Source organism: Uloborus diversus, chromosome 2 (assembly GCF_026930045.1).
Source record: "Uloborus diversus isolate 005 chromosome 2, Udiv.v.3.1, whole genome shotgun sequence".
Taxonomy (NCBI): domain Eukaryota; kingdom Metazoa; phylum Arthropoda; class Arachnida; order Araneae; family Uloboridae; genus Uloborus; species Uloborus diversus.
The window spans coordinates 201930388-201953313 of NC_072732.1; the positions used below are offsets into that span (position 1 = coordinate 201930388).

The 22926-nt window shown below is 36.8% G+C and overlaps 1 protein-coding gene across 2 annotated transcripts in view; it reads left to right on the plus strand.

Annotated features, from left to right (window-relative positions):
* Window positions 1–387: 387 nt before the first annotated feature.
* LOC129217624 (33 kDa inner dynein arm light chain, axonemal-like) overlaps window positions 388–22926 on the plus strand; it is a 29164-nt gene continuing 6625 nt past the window's right edge. For both annotated transcript variants that reach the window (XM_054851953.1, XM_054851954.1), the window contains exons 1-4: window positions 388–636; window positions 11966–12084; window positions 14312–14481; window positions 16660–16838. In XM_054851953.1, coding sequence (XP_054707928.1) covers window positions 529–636; window positions 11966–12084; window positions 14312–14481; window positions 16660–16838 — 576 coding nt within the window. In that variant the 5' untranslated portion in view covers window positions 388–528. The remainder of the gene's footprint in view (window positions 637–11965; window positions 12085–14311; window positions 14482–16659; window positions 16839–22926) is intronic.

The following is a 22926-nucleotide window of genomic DNA, read 5'->3' on the forward strand; positions in this document are numbered from 1 at the left end:
TTTATTTCCCTTTCGTCAGTTTCATCCAAACACGCCTCTGAAACATCCGAGCCCAGAACTATTATGTTAATAGCGCTAGTACTGCTAATGGGAAATTTTACTCTTAATTCATCATAAACACTATCCATAACGAGTCCTACACGACTCATATTTGCACAAAAGTCTCGGATTCTGGATTTCCTTTTTTTTTCCTTACTGGGTGTGCATGACTAATATCATTTTTCGCTAAGTGGTACCAAGGTCGGTATTCGCGATGCGGTAAAGTGTGACGGGAGCGAAAAAATTGGCACGAGAAGTTGTCCAACCTCGTCGCCAAGGATACGGATGACAACAACAGAAGGGACTTTTTTCTTCCCCCAAATCTTGATTACACGGACTCTTGGCCGATGGATCCTCCAGATTGTATAATTCAGGAATGAGACATGTTAAGATGTTCGTGGAATAATTAACGCTTTTGTATGTTCTGGAGGGACTTAAGCCAGGAGAAGAAACAGATCTGTGCTCAAGGAGTTTTGAATTAAGAAAATAATGACCACTTTAAGTGAGATGATAGCAGCTCCTTCGCTGTCTTTGGTAAAATATGAAACTCCATCATTAGTAACGACAAGAGAACTTGCTGAAGCCAAAGCAGCTCGGGTAAGTGTCTTTCCTTTCTTTTAACAATTTCTCTTTTTTAACACACAATGTAGTAATCCTTTCTCCTGCGAGAACTAATTATTGAAATTCGAAACCTTTTTTTCTTTGAAAAATGTGGAAATAGTCCTTTTATGTAAAAGAACATTCAAAGGTTCAGGATAGCTTTAAGCAACAATTTCTTTACTTTCAAATGTCTCTCTCATTTTTGAAAAGTTTTACTGGGAGCTCCTCCCCCTGCTCACTTTGCTGACCAAGCCCCGTTCGTCTCCCTCAGTGGCTCAATGCCACCTGCATTGGGTGACAATTGATGATTTTAATACTTCAACCCAGGATATCTAGCTCTTTAAGGTTTAGATAGGTGAGACAGCGTGGAATGGCTTTCCCCGAATGCCCTGTATCCAATGGTACTAGAACTGATTTAGCAGACATTAACAGTCTGGAGGAGATAGGATTAAAGACACATAGAAAGTTGCGCACATGTTTTAGTGATATAGATTGGTATAACATGAAGGAAACTCTTCTAAACTTTTAGATCCAAGCTTAAGGAAAAATAATTAGTAAATTCTTCAAAATAAAGTATTCGCTTGGTACAAAGGTATCCTGGCTCAAATGATCACTAAGTGTCACTTTGGGCCTCGTCATAAAATATTAAATTAATTATTTTAACAAAAGTAGTGCACCTTAATAGCATAAGAAAAAAGCTTATAAATGTTTAAAAAATCGTCATTTGTGCTTCACAACATATTAGGATTTCTATCATTTACAATATTTTTAAAAAACAGCAACTAACAAAAACATCTAATTTTTTTTTAATTTAAATGGTTCTAACTCTATATTTAAAATATTTTTAATATAGTCAAAAAATAAGATTTTATGAAGTATCACTTTGAATGCGCGTTTTTGAATACACATGTGTATTACTTCAAGTTATAAAAAAGACATCGATTTAATTAATAGGGGTATAAAAGAAGTTATACAGGGTGTTCCGTTTTAACCTGCAAGACCTTTATTTTCGCAACCGTTAGTCTTAGATGCTTACTTCCAGTTGCAAAAATGTTCAAAATCAGATGCAGAGTTAATATATTGAAAGTTCGAAGCAAAAATAAAAATGAGTCAAAAAATACAAAATTTAACTTTTTATACGGGCCCTAGTTCCCCTAACATATTTAGAGAAATAATCTCCAATGAAAAATGTTACTAACACAAAAAACTTGACATTTGTGCTACCAAAAGTCAAAGAGATATTCGAGTTCAAAGTTTAAAGGGAGCATACAGAAGATGAGATTGGAACTTATCGCCCTTTTAGAATAATGGCAGGTTGTCGAAGTAAAAAAGCTAAATATTTATATTTTTCATTGCTATTCAAAAAATTTTGACAACGCCATGCCGTGACACGCAAAAACACACGACAAAACCTCAAACAGTTTGAGAAACCACACTCTATGCAAACATATAAATTTAAACCCCAGTTAATTGCTATATTTTCCCCCAAAAGGTGTCATTGACGGCGAGAGTAAAGCGATGTAAGTCACAAAACGCTGCGTTTCATAGCTCGGTGAATATTGGTCGTTCTAATGTCAAACTTTTTGTGTTGGATTTGTTTTCCAATGGATATTATTTTCGTAAATATAAGTTAGGAAACCTAGGGTCCGTATAAAAAGTTAAATTTTGTATTTTTTGACTCATTTTTATTTTTGCTTCAAACTTCCAATATCTTAACTCTGCGTCTGATTTTGAACATTTTTGCCACTAGGAGTATGCATCCAAGACTAACGGTTGCAAAAATAGGAGGTCTTGCAGGTTAAAACGGAACACCCTGTATAGTGTGCACGTCAGTGTTTCTTTTTTTAATGAAATAGATTCGTCATCTTTTACATTTGCTTTTTGACATTTAAACATACAAAAAACTGCTTGCCAGAAGATCACACGATAGTGTAAAAATGAAAAAAAATATATAAATAATTAAATAGCAATTGAAAGAGCATTGAAAAACCTGTGTCTGAATGTTCTAAATATTATTTTCCCTCTTGTCCCCGTTATAGAAATGTAAAGTATTAAAGTCTGCCAAAATTTTAAGAAAAGTCACCAATTTTAGCGAGTTTTAGGAAGTAATAGAAAACATTTTTTCGCACGATTTGTAACTGAATGCAGACGGTAAAATTGTGAAATAAACTTTTCGCCAAATCTTTAAATTTGGCAGGTTTTCTTAAAATTTCTGCAGACTTTAATACCTTACATCTCGGTACCGGGTGGACGAGTGCAAATAAGCTTTGCGTCAAAAATAAGTCTCAAGATTATCTTTCGATTGCTTTCACTTCACAAAAGAACGTGTCATTAGCGACCACTCGCGCGATCTGCGACCTTCCCTATCCTAAGACCTCAAGCCATGTGATTTTTAGCTTTGATAATCCTATTACTTTACCTGACCTTAAAAACAACGCTTCGCGACATATTTGCAGAATTTCCCAGAGGACACAGCCAAAAATGATGGCATTCCATCATTTCTAACATGTTCAATATGGTGCACTATGGTGAACATAATTTACTGAGAGAGTTATTTAAAATTGTCAAAAGTGTACAGTAAGTGTGTAATTCATTAAAAACGCCATTAGAACACAATTAGAAGTACGTATCTGGAACTGACAGCAAAGAAAATAGAAAGATGACTTGTTGCTTAAACGGGACACTCTCTATGCAAGTTCTGTTAGAAAAGTAGCTGATCTTTGGCTGAGGAAAAAATAGGAAACGTGAAACGTTGAAAACCTTAACACCCTTTTTACCCAACTGAGCGTGCGCGACGCAAAGGAGGGTAATGTGTTTATAAGTCTATGTATGTATGTCTGTTCCTATGTGACGTTCTAGGGGCTAAACGTCTAGGCCAATTTTGGTAATTCCTAAGTCAATCGATTTGTCTTAACCTCGGGAGTGTCACTAAACACATGACAGTAATCAAAATTCACCATATCAACAACCAGTTGCCATATTTTGTCAGTTCGGGATCGGCGCACGTTGGGTAGTGTTGCACACTGTCGCACGCAGTGGCGAGTAGTTTTCACTGCCTGATTTTTTTTTTATTTTTTTTTTTTTTATTTTTTTTTACGAAGTCTACTAATTGGGGTCTTAGTAGTCGAGTGGTCTAAGCGATTGCTTCTCCTGCTTGAGGCGGTGGGTCAAGACATCCTCGCCCCGGATGTATTTTCCCCTCTTTCTGGGAACTGAGTTTCGCGACGTATACTTTCTTGACAGGCTTTTTTAGTTTTCCGAGAAAGATTTGGCTGACGACGTTTCCGATTTCGCGTCATCATGGCTGTTTATATAGCTGTGCTGTGGTTGACTTAAGTTCGCGCATTTTTGCCGAAGGTCAAGCACATGTAGCTGTAAGCCGAGTTAGGTCTCTAGAGGGCCTAATTATCAGTAGTTTAGACCACCCCGCAAGTTACTTAATAAACTTCACGATATAAACTCTCTCAAATGACAATATTGTGAAATTTACCGTCTCAAAATCATTAAAACTAAGTCAACAAATATTAACTAAAATGTGTAAAATATAAAATAATCTATATATATATATATAAATGAATGTTTGTCTGTATGTCATCCATGAACTCAAAAACTACCCGGCAGATTTGGCTGAAACTTTCACCGTTTGTTATTTTTGGTACTGGGAATGTTTATAGACCAGTTCGAAAAAAATCCGATCGATAGTTCCTTTTTTATTCCAATTTAAGTCACAATCCATTGGATAAATACAAATAAAATTATCGGCTGCAGAAATTAATTCGCGTGAAAGATCTCATTAATAAGAAGTTAGCTGTTGCCATTTTTCTTGAGTTTGAACAAATAAATTCTTTCTTTATTGTTTTATGGCTTTTCATGCAACGGGGGGATTTAAAACTTTTTCTATTTGATATTTTTAGCGATAGATTGATCTTGCAAACTGCGTGAGTACAAAATTTGAGTATAGTCACGGCTTCACTTGATACCTGGACCGATTATTATGAAAATTGCTATATATATGTATTTTTCCACGGAGAAGGTGCATAATATGCTCATTGAAGCCACTCGCCACCAGGTGGCACTGCAGAGTAGCAACTTCTGCCCCGTTCAACCGATTGTCATGAAAATCAGTATAATGATGTATTTTTTTGTTGGCGTAGCAACGCGCGTCGGGTACAGCTAGTTATTAAATAAAAACAAAAAACCCGACTGCGTAAAAGCCAAGAAAACTAAAAAGAAAAATGTATAAATGCAATAGTTTAGAATGTTATTAAGTACTACTGAATAACTACACTGTTGAAATAGTTTTATAACCGTACACAGATAAGACAAATCATAAATTCAAAAGCAGAATAGAAGGATCAACAATCGGGGCCCATTCAAATTTTACGGGGAATCAGAAAGGAATGGGACTCGACTGTTGATCCTTCTATTCTGCTTTTGAATTGATGATTTGTCTTATTTGTGTACGGTTATAAAACTACTTCAACGGTGTAGTTATTCAGTAGTACTTAATAACATTCTAAACTTCAGGGCTTATACATTTTTCTTTTTAGTTTTCTTGGTTTTTACGCAGTCGGGTTTTTTGTTTTTATTTAACAATTATTTTTTCTAGACTCCTCACACTTCTCTCAGTGGTTCCGCCATTGTTGGGTTGGAATTATTCCAAGGTAACCTGTTTTGGACGCGCAAGCAGCCAAATCTCGCGTTCTCGTGGATCCTACGTATTACAAAATGAAATGGTCCGTTTCCATTTCGAGTTCACGTGCCATCTCTCCGTGGTCAAGCTTTAATTTTTCCATTTAACCCTACTGTCCTTATATCAAATATGTTTCGTCATTACACTGTTCCTCAATCAACTTAGGCTACAAAAATATCAATAGGAACTATACAAAATGTGACTTACATTTGTTCTTTTTTAGATAAAATTCAAAAAAAAAGTACAGTAGAACTCCAACTATCCAAACTCCGATTTCCGAATCGCTGATTATTCGAATCGTTTTTGGCATTTAAGAAAAAATAATAAAACGTTAACATTCTGCGATTCGTAAAGAAATCATTGTGTCTACTCCTAGTATTGTTCAACATTATTTGGGTGATGAGTCATCTTCTCATAGGGCAGTTCTATTATTGGCTTCTAATGTGTAGCGTGCTTTCCATTTAGTTTATTAGAAGTCCTTTTTTTTCTTAAAGATCTCTTTTTTTTCCTCCGACGTTAAATACACATGCAGTATTTGATTAAAATAGACCTTTTTTTTTTTTTCTTTTTTTTCTTTTTTTTTTTTTGGAGAAAACCAATTATTCGAATTTTTGACTGTCTGAATGGGGTCCTGAACTTGTCCCTATATATTTGAATAATTGGAGTTCTAGTCAATTTCATACAGGCGCCTTGAAAATGTGCTGAGAGAATTTCAAGGTCCCTTTAACCAATGTTAAGAAATGTATTCTCGAGTCAAAGGAAGATATTAAAAGAAGATAGTTTTGAATAATAAATGTATTAAATGAAAGTCATTAGGATTTGTAATCAGATTCCGTTGAACTAAATTCTATATGTTGAATTCAAATTTGTATCCGATTTCCATAGGAAATATTCTTATTTTTAAATACTGCCATGTTCTAATCAATTCCGAAACATATTCGTGGTCGTTCATCAATTCGATGACAGGTCCCATTCCGTTTTGGCCCAATCCAGAAACTTTGGCGAAATAAAACAGAAAAACGCAAGGGAGATTTGTCATTTTTGCTCTTTCAGACAGCTTTAAATATTACTTTTAAATTACCCAAACCGTTTATAATAAAGAGCAAATACTTTTTGTTGTACTTTGAATTTTCGATCATATTTAATGCTTACAGCGTTTCCATTTGGCTAAGTACTCAATTTAGTTCTCTAAAATACTGAAAACAAAACTGAAGCTCTGTTGCAGGCAACCAATGAGATATTCACTAAAGATGCTGTTAAACATGGTGTTTTAAGAACCTCTAATTTACAAACTCGCGATTTTACGAACCTCTAACAAATTCACGATTTTACGAACCGTTTGTTTGTCCCGAAAAATCTTTTACTTGAAAAAAGTAATTTTTCTTTTCTTTTTACGAACTAGACTAGTAGCTCTTACGACTAACAATTCCAACTCCAGGGACAGCAAATCTCTGGGAAGAAACTCAGGGAATCCATTTCATCTAAACTGTGATTTCATCTTTCTCCGTAGTTACTTTTTCATTTTTGTGAAAGAATAAATTGGTTTAAAAGTATTCAGCAGACCTTCATCTTACTATCCGAAATTCTAAATGTCGGTGTTTAGATTTTTATTTTTCTCATTTGACTGTTTTGAATTCCAATGATTTTATTTTCCAACCACCTCCCTCTGCCAGCACCATCGCCGCGTCGACTGGCCTCACGATGCTGCTCCTCTTGCGAAAACCGTCTTTAGGTTGCGTCCATATCCTACACACTCATGCCTGCGCACAGACACATACTCCTACACACATACACACACTCATGCCTGCACACAGACACATATGCCTACCTACACACGAACGCCTACACACACACACACACGCGTACACACACAGCACTGCATACACAACAAGCACACACATGCATACATACACACACACAAGCACCCACACACATGCGCCTGCACAAACACACATTCATACACAAGCACGCTCGTGATTGCGAAAAACATAATTTAAATTCAAGATGCCAAACTTTTTTTTCTTTTTTTTTTTTTTTTTTTTTGCAGCATTTAAAAAAAAACTCAATTAACATTTTTAGAACCTGTCAATGAAATATGCTCTGCATATGTAGTACATAGTTTCTGATGCCTTACGTTGTTACGAACTCTCATTTTTACGAACTTTTCCCGTGGTCCCAAAAGAGTTTGAAAAATCGAGTGTCAACAATTGCCACTCAAGTGTTGATGGTAAATAAAAATACGATCCATGTTTCCAGCATCTAAATTTTATTTAGCTTTGTAAGCATGAGACATCCTGATTAGTGTATTATAATGAATGATTATGTACTACATAAACGGTGAGGTATTTTTACACTTCTCAGAATTGTTATTATGTCAACATGTGCTTACACTTTTAAAACATAAGTAGGGAAGTGAAAAAATGAGAAAAAAAAATAATCAAAGTTGCCATGAATGTCAAAAAAGTAGGGTTGGTTGGGTCAAATGGAAAGATGGATTAAATCGAAACAAACTCTATTACCACACTTGTAGTGATTTTTGAAGCTCTACTATTGGTTAGTGAAGATTGTTCTTTCTTTATGTAGGGTCAGTTGGGGCAAAAGGAAACATGGGTAATTCGAAACAAACTCTTGATTTTTGAATCTAAACTATTGGTTAGTGAAGATTGTTCTTTCTTCACGTAGGGTCAGTTGGGGCAAATGGAAACATGGGGTAGATCGAAACAAACTCTTACCACATTTGTGGTCAGTTTTAAAGCTCAACTATTGGTTAGATAGGTTGTTCTCTTTTTATGTGAGGTCATTGGGGCAAATGGAAACATGTGATGATTTTTAAATCTAAACTATTGTTTAGTGAAACTTAGGCCAACTGCCGACAGAGTGGTGTAGTGTTTAGACACTGGTCTCTTATGCTCAAAGGCGCAGGTTCGGTCCAGGCTCCAGTCGATGTATTTTCAAGATGAAAAAAATCGACAGCGTCATTGTAGTATGATTATGCAGCATGTAAAAGATCCCTCAAGTACTCGTTTGGCATGGAATGCCTCTTGGCAAAATTAAATTCCTAGTGTTTTTTCGCATCAAATAGAGCCCAGGGGCCTCCATCTAGTAGGGAAACTGGGCGTCAAAATTCTCTTGGTAATGAGATCCCACCGAAAGTGGTGCCACGTGAAAGGGTGGTTGCTATGCCGGGGGATTGCACTAGGTCTGCAAAAGGCAGTACCTCTACCGCAGCCCCATTAGAAAGAAAAAAAAAACTTGGGCCAACTAAAATGTCTGTTGTTTTCAAATTGTTGAGTAGGCGTCATCTCTATTTGAAGATGAATCTGAAAAAGTTGTTTCGTACTTAGTGACGTTACATTTTCCTCTCCTGCTAGCATACAAATGCCAAATAACAAGTTTCAAAAAGTTTCATTTGTCACGTTGAAGGTTTTAAAAACATTTAGTTTATGAGTTTTTACTTCTTTGCTATTTTTGATGATCAATTTAAGTGTCCCCACTTATCCCATTAATACCATACTCTGTGATAAATGGAAACAACCATGCCAGTGTTTCTTCAGGGTTTTTATTTATTTATTTTTTCCTGGAAGATTTGAATTTGATGCTAAATGGGATTTCAAAACAGAGCTCTGACGGGTGTACAGATTCCCTGTGCGAATGATAACCACACTGAAAGTAACGAAGATTATGAAAACTTTCACACGGTACCGGTGGAGGGAGTTATATGTTCACTAACAAGATAGAATGTCAGTCAGAAGATGCTGCGTTGACGGAAACATGTCTCGTCAATGAAACAAGAAGTGTGATAAGGTTTTTGACTTCTCTCCTGAGAGTCCCGCCCTCGCACCAAGTAAATTCCATCTCTTTAGACCTTAAAAGAAACATCCGGGAGGTCAGCAGTTCAGAACCGATGCCGCAGTTCGACAAGCCATCTTGATGTGATTTTACATTCTTGACGATGATTTTTTCCATGCCGGACCTCTCCTAAATGTTTCTGTAAAGGTACAAAGCGATGGAAGTCCCTTAGAGCGAAGTAGGAAATGTGAGGAAGGTGGTCCAAAACCTCCCAATGCAAAACCCTTACCACACTCCTTGTTTCATTGATGGGACATGGTTCATGACATTTTGTCCTGTTAGTGAACACCCCAGCTCCATTCACCAGTACTGTTTGAAAGCTGTGATCATCTTCGTTTTCTTCAGAGTGATTTTTATTCATACAGAGAATCTGTACGCCCAACAGAGCTATTTTTGACTTACTTTTCAAAAACCCTACCTAAATTACACTTTTATGTGTATTTTCCATGACTTTCTTTAGCTCACTATTTGATTTTATGAATGATTTTTCTTTTTAAATAAGTTCAGATCATATTTGGAGGATTCGTGGCTTGCTTGTGACCACGGTTCACTGTGGGCCGCAGATTGAGCATCGTTGATGCAGAACTACTTGAGTTTCTTAATTGAGGCAGTGAGAAGCCAAGGGATGTAAGTTCCAAAATTAATGAATTGTACAAACGGTAGGAGAACCTCTCCTCTGTTGTAGAGCAAAAGATGGTACTGGTAGCCCTGGTAGTTGGTGTTTTACTGTATGATTTATAAAACTTTTCAGTGAAGGCCTATCTTAGGACCAGAACGTTAAATGCGTTTGACTCAAAACTTGAAAATGTCCAATTACATCCTTTTGCTGCTGTCTCGATTGTTTATGCTACGGTTATCTGCCTCCTACATCAACCTCACAGAAAAAGAAAAGACTACATTCGTTAACCACTTAGTCTCTAGTGGTAAATGGAGGCACACTGGGGTAAATGGAAAGAGAAATGCATGAGCTAACAAATATTTTCAAAGTCATACCCCAGTTGATCTTAGAGTTCAGTTAGGACACATTGCACATCAGTTTTTAATTCCATTCATCCAAAAGGAAGGGATGGGTCTAAAGTAGAAACATTTTTATTATTTTTCCATTCGCCCCAATTAGCCCTTCCTTACTAACGTGTTATTGGACGTCAACGATCTTGATAACAGATTTAAAAAGTTTCTAAGTAGTAGAAAGAGACTTCAACATCATCAACGAAACGAGCTCACGTATAACAAAAAAGGAATTCAATTATTAAATCTGGTGTTGCTTGACTGATATATTTTTTCTTAGTTTTGATTGCGTGTTGGTTGATGAGACGGTCATTGATTCCGTAACGTTAGCTCATTCAAGTTTTCCTACCAAATAAGATGGCGACTTTCCAAGTAACTTAACTCTTTTCGTTTCTACTGCTTTTCAATGTACAGAGTAGGAATAAGCACTTGTATACTAAGTAAAGACCTGTTTTCCTGCTGTATTTTAATCCATTAACTCTGTGGTTAGATGGCAAAATATTACGAGTCGATTTTTGAATTGAGATTTTTATGTTATGAAGTGTCTTTTGTGTTTACAGACAATCAACAATGAAAAATCTAAAAACCAATTTTTGAATAATTACTGGTGCAAAAAAAATCATGATTTTTCCTGGTACATTGAATTTTACAATTGTTTTAATGAAAAATTAAAAAAAAATTGATTTATAACATTTTGCTATCTCATGACAGAATTTAGCTATAATGTTTTGCATGTTTTGTACTAAATTTTAAAATTAAATTATTCATTTTGGGTTTTGCACCGAGAAAAGATGTTTTGACATAAAATTTTTAGGACTTCTTTTTTCTTTCTTTAATCATTTAGCATCGGCTAAAAGAACAACTCTTCAAGTTTCTTTTTTTATTTTTTTTTATTTAGATTTTCGCCGTATCATTTTGTTGCAATAATATCGTTTCTCGTTGCACGGAAGAGCAAATTAGGTATTGAGTTAGATTATGGTATGTGGCTGTCCATACACGATGTCAATCCTTTTTTGAACGTATTAGACAACCCCCATCACGTCCCCGTCTTTTTTCCACTAAGTGTCACACTTCACTAAACCCCTCCCTTCTATAAAGTGTCACACTACATTACATAAACATGTTGTCACAAAAAATACTTTGTTTAAACCAAAATGTGTGATATCACACTTCCCGTTACCCCGTTCCTTTTCCTTTGTCCTAAACTGTTCCAATTTCACCATCCCTCCCTAGGATGGTTCAAATATACATGTAAAAAAAAAGTTTTTCCTAGATAACAGGACACCCCTGAATATTTTTAGGCTTGTGGATAGTAATATACTGGAAGAATTTTAGCTTCCTATTTCAACTGAAAGAGGGTGCTCAACCCCCCCCCCCAAACTTCATACGTATGGGGAAGGGGAGGGTTAAAAAATACATTGAACTAAAAAAACAGTGCTACATATTATAATATACACTAGTAATATGCATATACATTGCAAAAAAAATAATTATTTACAAAAAAAAGCTGAGGAAATTAAATGTTTCTAAATTTGTGGCATTTTCTATGCTACGGCTAATGTTAAATTGAGGAGTCATTGAGCATCCTCTTAAAATTTGAATAAGAAGCTAAAACTTTTACAGCATAATACTATTAGTAAGTCTAAAAAAATAGGGGATGTCCTGGACTTTAGCTGAAGAAAAGTTTTTTTTTTTTTTTTTTTTTTGAACCACCCTACCCATCTCTCTCCTCAAAACGGGATCCTTTTTCAGAGTTCTTGTTTCTTTCATTTCCAGAGAGACAGCCGTTTTCCAAACATCAAAGACAAGCCCTCATCACCGAAGTCATCTCGACATGATTCAAAGAACAAAGATTGTCAAGTCGCAGACATTTTGGACACAATTCTTCCTCCCAGGTATTTTTTTTTTTTCTTTTTAATGAATAATCACTGAAAAGCCAAACCTCAAAGAATGGGGTTGTTTCCGAAATTTTAAAAGTATTTTATTTTCTGAAAGACCATGCTTAAAAACATAGAATCGAACTCTAGCCAGTTTTTTAAGTAAGTTGACAAAGTTTAATTTTTTTTAAAATTATTTTAATCGTTGCGCAGATTCAATTTTATTTTTTACGCTTCTGAGCATGACATCACAAGTGACGAAATGCCATTCACTGATGCCATTAGCGCAGAGCGCAATATTTCATTCGCATCTTTACTCACATGTACTGGCAACTATATGGTTGATAGCAAGCGTGGAGAGCAATATTTAATTTGCTTCTGAATTATCATAACCTGGAAACGTGGAGACAGCAAGCGTAAGCATTCAGTGCTCCAGTGTAGTACGCGCCAAAGTTCATCACTTGTGACGTCTTTAAGACCCCCGTCTTGATTGAAAAATCGGACATTTTAAAAAATGAATTAAAAATTGAGCGTTTTGGAAATACAAATTTTTCCTCGTTTTTTTTTTTTTTTTTTTTTCTCATTCTATCAACTTTAATGACTAAAAGTAGTACTTTTGACTGATGGAAACAACCCTATTAGAAAAACATTTCATTGTAACTAAGTACCTACGAATTCGGGAAAAACTTTAGTTTATCACTTTTGCTCGTAATTTTTGCTCGAAAGAAGTTATAAATGCTTTTCATCAAATGAAATTTGGAAATTGCAATTTAATAACATTAAAATAAAATCTTCACATTTCCCAAATATTGTGGAGTTTGTTGAGTTTTCTTCAAGGCAGTGTGAAAAAAACTGAACAATAGAAAAGTAGAACTGTAGTGCGATTGAAAAAAAAGCCATTTTAACACGACACAAAATATGCTAATCTACAATTCTAAACTGAGAGCCGAAAATGGGAACATAAAATCCCATCATATCACACACAAACACATATACACTCAAGTCAAAAACTACAAGGTCAGAAGCACAAATTCTGCGAAAAATGAAAAACTTCACTGTGTTGCCACGAACTTTGACACAGAAATATATTACAATGGGAGAAAGAATATAGAAACAAAACATGGAAAAAAATTTGAACTGGTCTATTCAAAACTATATCAAAAAGTGTTAAATTATGAATCAGAGCTAAAGCATTTATCTCGAAAAAGCCTAATATGGAGTGTTACCACCGCCACTGCTTTACATTACACTTCATAACGAGCTTTCATATTGTTTATGAGGGTGTCGCCAAATGCTTGAGGCAACAAAGCCCATTCCTCCAAAAGCGAGGCTTTTAACTCCTGAGGGAATATTCTGCCGTGTGCAGGTAAAGGGCAGTAACCACAAAATTTTCATTTTTCATTTTTTTGCATTTTTGTTATCTATTGTACGTTAACTTTACTGTACAAGCTTGCTTATTTGGTTTCCGCCGAAAAAAAGGCGCGAAAAAGACGTTTAATTCCAACATTTCCCTATTGTTAGTATTGAATCCAAAACGCGTTTCTTCAAATATTCCGGAAACTCAATTCTGCAGATACTGCCGTTTACCTGCACACGGCAGCTTTGGAGAGCGGTTACGCTGTGCAATGGCTCTTCCTAGACCATCCCAAACATGTTTAATAGGATTTAGGTCCGGAGACCCCGAGGACCTCTCCTTGACGTAGAATATTCTCTTCCTCAACATGTTTGTGACCTTAACTTTGAATATAACTGTACATAATCTTTACACCAAAATTAAGAAGCAGCATTTTTGATCTACTTTATGAAAGCTATTACTTACATTGGTTCAAATATTTAAGGATTATAAACTTTAACAAACTATGGAAAAAAAAATTTCAGCAGTTTTTTCAGCAGTAAAATAAGTGGCGATTAATTCAAAAAAACGGCTAGTAAGGAAGTTGTTTCTATCGACAACTGGCGAATGAAGAATGGTTGGCGGTATTTTCCCAATAGGCGATCTACCGCTCAAGCAGTCCACTTTTTCAATAGATGGCGCCACTTACAATGAATATAAAAAAAAAATATTTCAGTGGGACCTTCTAGTCAGTTACTAGACAAACAGAGCTGTAAATCGTCTATTAGGAGAATACCGAACTTTTCCAGTTTTGACATTTATATATTTTAGTTTGAAGATCATGGAGTGAGGATTTTTTGTTTATTTAATTATGTATTTATTTTTTTATACATTTATTTATTTTATTTTCAGAGAATACGAAGAAGATGGCAAACTGTGGATTCAGCCCGTATCCCGCACTCCAGCTACCAGACTAGACGTAGTCAACCTTGCCGAAAAGTTAGATGCTCGTCTCATTGACAGAAACGCCAGGGAAATTGGAATTTGTCCCATACGGAGAGAACTCTACGATCAGTGTTTTGGTAAGAATAACTGAGACAGGGAATTAAACTATTAGTTAGCTGATGGGTCAAACCGAGATAACATTTTTGAAACATCTGTACCGCACAGAAATATTTTACCGTAGCTTAACAAGTATATATTTTTTGGTCTACGTATATGCTTAATATTGCCCCCCCCCCCCCCACAAAAAAAGTATGGAACAGACTAGCAGTTTTTGAAAAATTCCCAGTGGAGGGGACATTTCAAAAAATTTATCTGGTCATCCCGGGTCAACAAATTATCGTGTAGCGTTGTCAAACCAATCATAACAATTTATATATTTTTTTTATAAACAGTAAGTCACTTTTCTTGGAAAAACCGGCAACAGTAACTTCCTTTTATACAATTCCACAAAAGAAACGACTAAAAAATGACATGTTTATTCACTGATTAGCTCTTTGACGACCATAAACTCTGATGTTGACTATATTTTTTTTATATTAGTAATTTTTTTATATTAAGATTCTTGTGTCTCTAAAATATGAAAAAAATGCATAATTTTTAAAATACTTGTATTCGGCAACTCTGTACCTCAGAACCACAGTGGCGTAAGTCCAAAAACTGCGATTTTCCGTTTATGAGCGTATTGTATGTAGAATATTATTCCGCATCGAGCCATAAGAACGTAATTCTTAAGAAAAATCCATTGTAATTACTTACCAGTGTTCAAAAAGTGCCCGTCCCATTTTTTGTATGTGCCGTACAAACGTTTTCCCTCTCTCCTGTAAAGTAGCGATTATGTCACTTACGTTACTCTGGCTCTGAGACATAGAGAAATGACTAGGTATGGTCACCCAACCAGTCAAGCGCATGTTTCTATTGTACGTTTTTAAAATTTCGGCAGAGTCTAAACCCTTATATTTTGAAAACGGGGACAAGAGGAAAAATAATCTATGCATCTTGAAACATGTTTTACTAGGCTCTATGGATTACTACTTTTTTTATTTATTATTATTACACTATCCTGAGTTTTCATGGTAAGCACTAGACAACATGGGCCTAGTATTTTGTATTATACACTGATCCAACAAACGGCAACCTCCATCTAAATACGTAAAAAAAAGATGTGTCAAATTGTTCAAGCTCTGTGCCAGTCTGCTAATTACCGTATAACCCCGCATTAGCCGGCATGTCGCAAAATTCGGGGGTCACCAGATTTTCAATATTCAGTTGCCTGATCCTTTCCGGCATGCTGTTAAAATTAAGGTTTGTAAAAAAAAATTGATACTATAAAAAATATTTGTTCAGCTTAAAAATTAATATAAGTTCTATACATATCTTAATAGTAGCAATAAACAGTTTTATTTTGTAAAATATTAATTAACTACGTCATTTGTTATTTTAGCAAGAAAAATATTGTTCAATAACGAATAATTTTATAAAATTTGAATCAAAACTAAGCAAACATTGAAGCAGTAAGTTACTGCCCCTAAGCCAGTGCTAAAGAATTTACCATTGCTATTCAATAAATAAAAACTAAACGTACCTCTCTAAAAGGAACCAAAAATAATTTATATAAAAAAAGTTATGAACGAATCGTAGTCACAATGGTTTACTTTCTGATTGAAACAGAATGGGAAAATTTACTTTAGTTTTGTTGCAAAAGAATCCTCGCATATCTCGGCATGCTAATCAACCTCGCTTTTTTCCGGCATCCGGCTACTAACTAGTAATAGGGCCTGTTCACATACCGGCCGTCCGTTCCGTCCATCACGTTTTTTTTTCTCCCGAAACAGGTTTTCTTTGTTGATTGCCATGACAGCAAGCCATCTTGGACGGGACTGGTTTCGATCAGAAGAACCTTGACATATGACGGCCGTCAAAAGTAGAACGGCATTTCATTGGTTTCCGCCGAGCATCACGCTCTTCTCTCTGGCGGGTGAATTCAGTAACGTGATTGATGTACGGCGCCTGTGTTTGAATGCTACTCTGCTTTCGGCGGCAGTCCGTCACGTCAAAAAACGGGATGGACGGTCGATAAGTGAACAGCCCTCAATACAGTAGTGTTTTAATGGTGATCGTGTCTTCAAATGGTTAACCAATCAATTTGCAGGCGACGCTCCATGAGCTCGCGAAATGATTGCTGTAGCGCTTCGATGCGTCACCGTTTTACAGATTGCGATTGTCGTGTGGATTAAAATATCTTTTCCATCCGGCAGACGAGCTGATCCGGCAGGAGACCCTCAACTGCGTGGAGAGGGGGCTGCTCTTCGTCCGCGTCAGAGACGAGCTGCGGATGAGTCTCGCTGCTTATGAGACGCTCTACGACAGCGGCGTGTCCTTCGGAATAAGGAAGGCACTCATGTCCGAGAGAGGGAAGATGGACATCATCGACAAGGTATGTATGGTGGATATACGAGATCCGGCTATTACTTTCCAGGACTAACGTACAGTGGTGGTAAAAAAAAATTGCATCACCCACGAAATCCAAATATTTTTAGCATTTATAAGTAATTATGAAATATTTAACGGTTCTTGCATCATATAACACAAATTGGCATCGGTACAGACGCAAGCTATTTCGTAAGATTGCATCATCATTCTAACTGTATAAAAAAAAAACCAGTTGAACGTTCGACGTATTCATTTACGATCTGGACTTATGAGTTGCAGTATGTCGAAATACGTTCAACTGACACCTCAAAGGAAGAGTGTTGCCGTTGCATTGGACAAACAAGGATTGTCGTCACGTTCCATAGCAGAAAGAATAAACTGTTCGCAATCGATTGTTGTTTGACTAATGAATATGCTAAACAGCACCGGAAGCACATTAAGAAAGAGTGGCAGTGGTTGTCCACGAATATTCAATGCAACGCAGGAGAGGTATTTGATAGACTCAGTCTTCGGAGCAGACAATCATCTTCCACAGACCTTAGAACAGCATGGGAAAACGAATCGGATGTCCACGCATCCACGTCTACTGTACGAAAACGACTGTGTGGTTCGGGTTTGGTGGCACGTCGACCACAAAAGAAGCCATTGTTGACCAAAAAAATGAGGAAACAGCGTCTAAACAGGGCAAAAGCTCACCAAGGGTAGACTGTCGGTCAATGGAAATCAGTTGTGTTTTCGAACGAATCCAAATTTAATCTGCATGGGTCCGACAGATAGTACACAGTAGGGTGGATCGAAAAAAACGAAATTTTGAATCTTAATTTGGAATACCTGCCAAAAGCTGTGCACGTGTAAGTACAACACACATGTAAAATATTATCAAGTTTGAACAACTCTTTGAGGGTCCTACCAAGGCTTGAATTTCTCCAAAAATTGAAAAAAAGGTCAATTTTCCAAAAATTTTATAAAAATAATAGTGTTTAAAATTTTTGTTATAATACGGTTAAAATGCTTCCTCTGAACACTCTTTTCATGTATCTTCATAATTATTTACAGTCTTTGCACTATTAACACTCCGTCGGGCGCAACTGATCTATTAGGCACACCTCGAATTCTTTAGTTAGCCATGCGCCCTCAATAGCTTATGGAAAAATGTATATTCATTTTCTCAAATAAACTTGTTACATTCGAAAATCATGAAAAACTTTTATTTCCCTTCTTTGGTGTTTGTAGTTGACATTTTTTTCGTAAGAAAATGTGAACATGCGTAGAAAAGATCAGTAGATCAAAGTGTGCTTCCCAGGCTCAATGCGCCCGGTCATGTTCTACAACATATTGCGACCGACGGAGTGTTAAGTTCGCACAAAAGCCGTTAAGTTTCGCGAAATTAACCAAAAACTGAATCTTTTTAAGCTTTTTTGCACATTGCAATATTTTTTCTTTTAAAGTCCAGTTTTCTTTTTTACAACGCCTATAGAGAATGCAGTTTTAAACAGAAGTTAAATTAAACTTTATTACATTAACAGCCCAGCATCCACTAAAAACAGGTGGCTGCGTTTCGAGTTCGATTCTACCTTTTCCATTTACCGAGCCACATGTATTAAGTATAAATTTATTATTCATTTTACATTAGAAGTAAAGTATCAAAATGATTTAGTTGTATTAACTAAAAAAACATAGAGAGAAGTGCATTGGTTACAAAGAATGTATATTTACTCACACACAGTCGCTTTGACATATAAGCATCAATATTTAACAAAATGAGGAACTTGAAAAGTATCAGTTAGTTAATGCCACAGAAAATAGTTCGTCACATCCATTCATGAAACCTCTTTGAAATCATTTTTTGATTCAAACGATGACATGATACTTTGAGATTTGATTTTTGCTCTTATGAAGTCATGTCTTGCCGATTGACTAATCACAAACAAAGAAGCTTCTGTCACCATTAGCACAGCGTTCCACCACCTGAGTGTGACAGGGGAACTAAACGAACGCAAAATTGGCGTTGGTGTTTTCAATCTATTGTTGAAGACTTTCATTAGATATGCCAGCTAAAATAGGAGAATGGGTGGCAGTTATTGCACATTCTTACCGGTTGATAACATCAGCGTAGTCTGATGCATTAAAGTTAATCCTTGAATTATAGAATTCTCTTATTTTTTCATGAACAGAATCCACTTGTCTGGCCTTCAAAATCTTCGCAAATCCAGTTCTCTGATGTACTTCGTTCATCAGTGATACCTGTTAAAAGAATATTTTCCGGGTGGCAAAAATAGGCATTTCGTTGAATGACAGGATCAATAATTTTTTCAGATTTTCACTTACGTAACGAGATGCTGTAATAACACTGATTATCAACAGCAAAGTTTTGTTTCAATTCCAGAGGAAGAAAAATTTGCAACGGCTATACTCCCGCCAACAGAGCCATCAACATTTTTTGGTGTTGATGTCACTTCAAAAGTGGAACAAATGAGGCTTTCTCTGCCAACGCTATCAAGAGTGTGCCACCAGTACGGCATTTCTGAAAGATGTACGATATGCTGCAGCAATTGCTTCAGAAACATTACAGGATTTTGGTACTGTGTCAAATAATTATCGCTCTAAAGTCGTTCATGGGAATAAAATTCGAAGACAGCGACAGAAGTGTCACAGACGAAGTACGCGTGCCTCTGTTCAAAACCTGCAAACTGGAAGTGAAAGGGTTTGAAAAGTACATTTTTCGATAGCCGAAAAGACAAAACTATGACAAAGAAATGCTTGGAAACAGATGCCATAGAAGAACTTTAAGTGAGAAATCCATGGTTGAAAAATCCAATTCTCTTTATTTGGGTCATGTGACGCCAACTTCTGGAACGGAAAAACCTGTTGCGACAGCAATGTGAGTTTTGAACTGAAATTTTTTTTAAGCCTTAAGGATATTTTAGCTTTTGGCTGTGGTGGCATGGCCACGAATACGAGAAAAAAGAACGGTGCAATTGTGACCATAGAGAATAAAATTGGACATCCTGTCCCATGGTTAATGTGCGAACTGCATACAGCCTTGCGTCACGTTCACATTACTTGATGGTAAAAGTGCTGGTCCATGTGAATTTTTGCAGGACCAATAGGTAAATTGCTAGACAGGTGCTACAATTTACCACTGGTCCAGTTTGAAGCAATTACGCTCCTTGTCGTAGGTGCTGTGCTGTTAATATAATAAAATGTAATTTAATTTCCATTTAAAACTGCATTCTGCGCAGTCATTGCAAAAAAAATTGGACTTTAAAAGAAAATTTACTGCAATGTGCAAAAAGGCTTGAAAAAAGTCAGTTTTTGGAAATTTCACGAACTTCTGTGCGAACCTAATACTGCAAAGAATGTAAATAATTTTGAAGATCCATGAAAAGCGTGTTAAATGGAAACATTTTAATGGTATTAAAACAAAAATTTTGAACCTTATTATTATCATAAAAATTTTGGAAAATTGAACTTTTTTCCTATTTTTGGAGAAGTTCAAGCCTTGGTAGTACCCTCAAGGAGTTGTTCAAACTTGATAATATTTTACATGTATATTGTTCTTACACATGCACAGCTTTTGGTGGGTATTCCAAATTAGGATTCGAAATTTCATTTTTTTCGATCCACCCTAGTACACAGACGCCGCAAAGGAGAGGAATATCATCCTGACTGCATTCAACACACAGCATAGCATCCCGTATTCCAGATGATTTGGGGATGTATTTCTGATCAAGGAGTTGATGGGCTTCACTTTGTGCAAGGAACAGTAAACGAGCAGGCGTATATAGGTATTTTGGAGGAGAAATTGCTTCCTACTATCCGGGATCACTTTTTGAAATCAATTTTGTCTTTTTTTTTAATCACTGAAAATTTATCTCACGGCTATCGTTTCTAAAATTATCATGGCGGTTTTTTTTTTTTTTTTTCAATTTAACTTTTGAGGAGGTTCACCCAATTGAACAACTACACGGCCGTGGTAAGGTAAAGTGTAGCAACTGCAAATGCTTCGTTTTTCATGTTTTTGCATTTTTGTTATCGATTGTACTTTAGCTTTATTGCACAAGCTTGATTTTTGGTTTCCGCTGGCAATAAAGCAAGGGGGGAAAAGTCAAATTCCATCATTTCCCCGTCGTTAGTATAGAATCTAAACACGTTTATTCAGATATCTCTGAAACTCATTTCTACAGATGCTGTGCTTTACCTTTCCACGGCAGCATAGAACCATACTTATAACTTACTTTTCTGCATGGTTCAATAAAATTACGCAACTAACAACCAAACTTTTCCGCTATATCACCCAAAAAACTTGAGTTAATAATCACTGGAAGATTGTGCAACCATTTATAAAACCACTTCCTACTTCATAGAAAATGTCTGCTAATTTCCTCCTCCGATTACGACAGTTGATTAAGGCTGATTATGGGCATTTTTGAAAGTATCGCTATGCAATAATCATTAGTTCAAAGACACTGCTCGACATTGAAAACGAAACACCAAGAAGGAGTGGTCAGAAAGTGATGAAATTTGGAAAAAAGACAGAGACAGCAAGAAATAATAAATGATCTTAATTTCAAAAGGATAGGCAGAATACAGATCGAGAACGGCGTCGGCTCAGTAGGATGTAGGACCACCGCGGACAGCGATACACGAAGACACACGTCTAGGCATAGAGTCAATAAGGGTGCGGATGGTGTCCAGAGGGATGGCTCTCCGTTCCCTCTCAACCATTTGTCACAGTTCTTCTTCTGAACGAGGCAGGGACAGAGTCTGCAAACGACGCCCAATCACATCCCACACATGTTCGATTGGTGACAGATTAGAAGAGTATGGTGGCCAGGGAAGCATCTGTGTGCCTTGAAGGGCATGTTGGCAGATGCGAGCACTGTGTAGTCGGACGTTATCCTGCTGAAAAATTGCATTAGGTAGCCCTTGAAGGTAAGGGATTGCCACCGGCCGCAGCACATTATCCAAGTATCGTTGGGTCGTCATAGTGCCCTGAATACGAACGAGAGGTGATATGGAATTGTACGCAATTGCGCCCCAAACCATTATGCCACGTTGTCGTACGGTGGGACGTTCCACAGTTACTGCCGGATTAGATCTGTCTCCACATCGACGCCACACACGTATGCGACGACTATCACTGGATAAACAGAAGCGGGATTCATCTGAGAACACGACATTTCGCCATTCTGTCATCCACGTCGCTCTATTCCGGCACCATACTAAACGTTGCTGTCTATGTTGTGGAGTCAATGGCAGTCTCCATAGCGGACACCGGGATTGCAGACCACGTGCTACCAAACGACGGGAAATGGCTCTGGTTGACACGAGAACATTCAGGGTATCTTCCACCTGCAGCAGAATCGAGGAACAAGTGACTTGTGGGTCTGCTACAGCTTTTCGGTGGATGCGTCGATCCACGCGTTCTGACGTCACTCTGACTGCCCCTGCACCCCTCAATCTTGCCACATTTCGTTGTTCCAACCATCTTCGGCACAGCCAATGCACCGTGCTCGCATCCATGTGGGTCTCAGCTGCGATTTGACGTACGGACCAACCTCCCCTTCTCAGTCCGATCACCATATCCCTCGTAAAATCGTCTATCTGCTGGAAGTGCCTTCGTTGACGTCGGCCTGGCTTTCTCTCGTGTTACACGTATCCTCCAAGACAAGAACAAGATTTCTTCCGTTATTCTCCTGTCAGAAATAACGACACGGATATTGAACATTCTGCAAGTTCCTTCCCTTATATCTTACTTCACGTGCGTCGGAGAGCTCCGCATTTCACATCATTTACATAACTCAGTGATGTACGTCTACTCTAAAATTTGCATAAATTTCTGAACACTCCTTCTTGGTGTTGCATTTTCAATGTCGAGCATTGTATTTCAAACATTTTTGTTGATATTTTCGAACAATTTTCTTTAATTATATACCCTAGAACTCGATCTAATGAAAATCCGAAAAGTGGCAGTGTTTGTGAATATGCTGAATTAACGAGAAAACATGCGAAACAGGTTCTTTCATCCTGCAAAAATATTGCCGAGTTTTCTGGATTCAGGCGGGTTATTGAGGACCGAATTTTCGGGA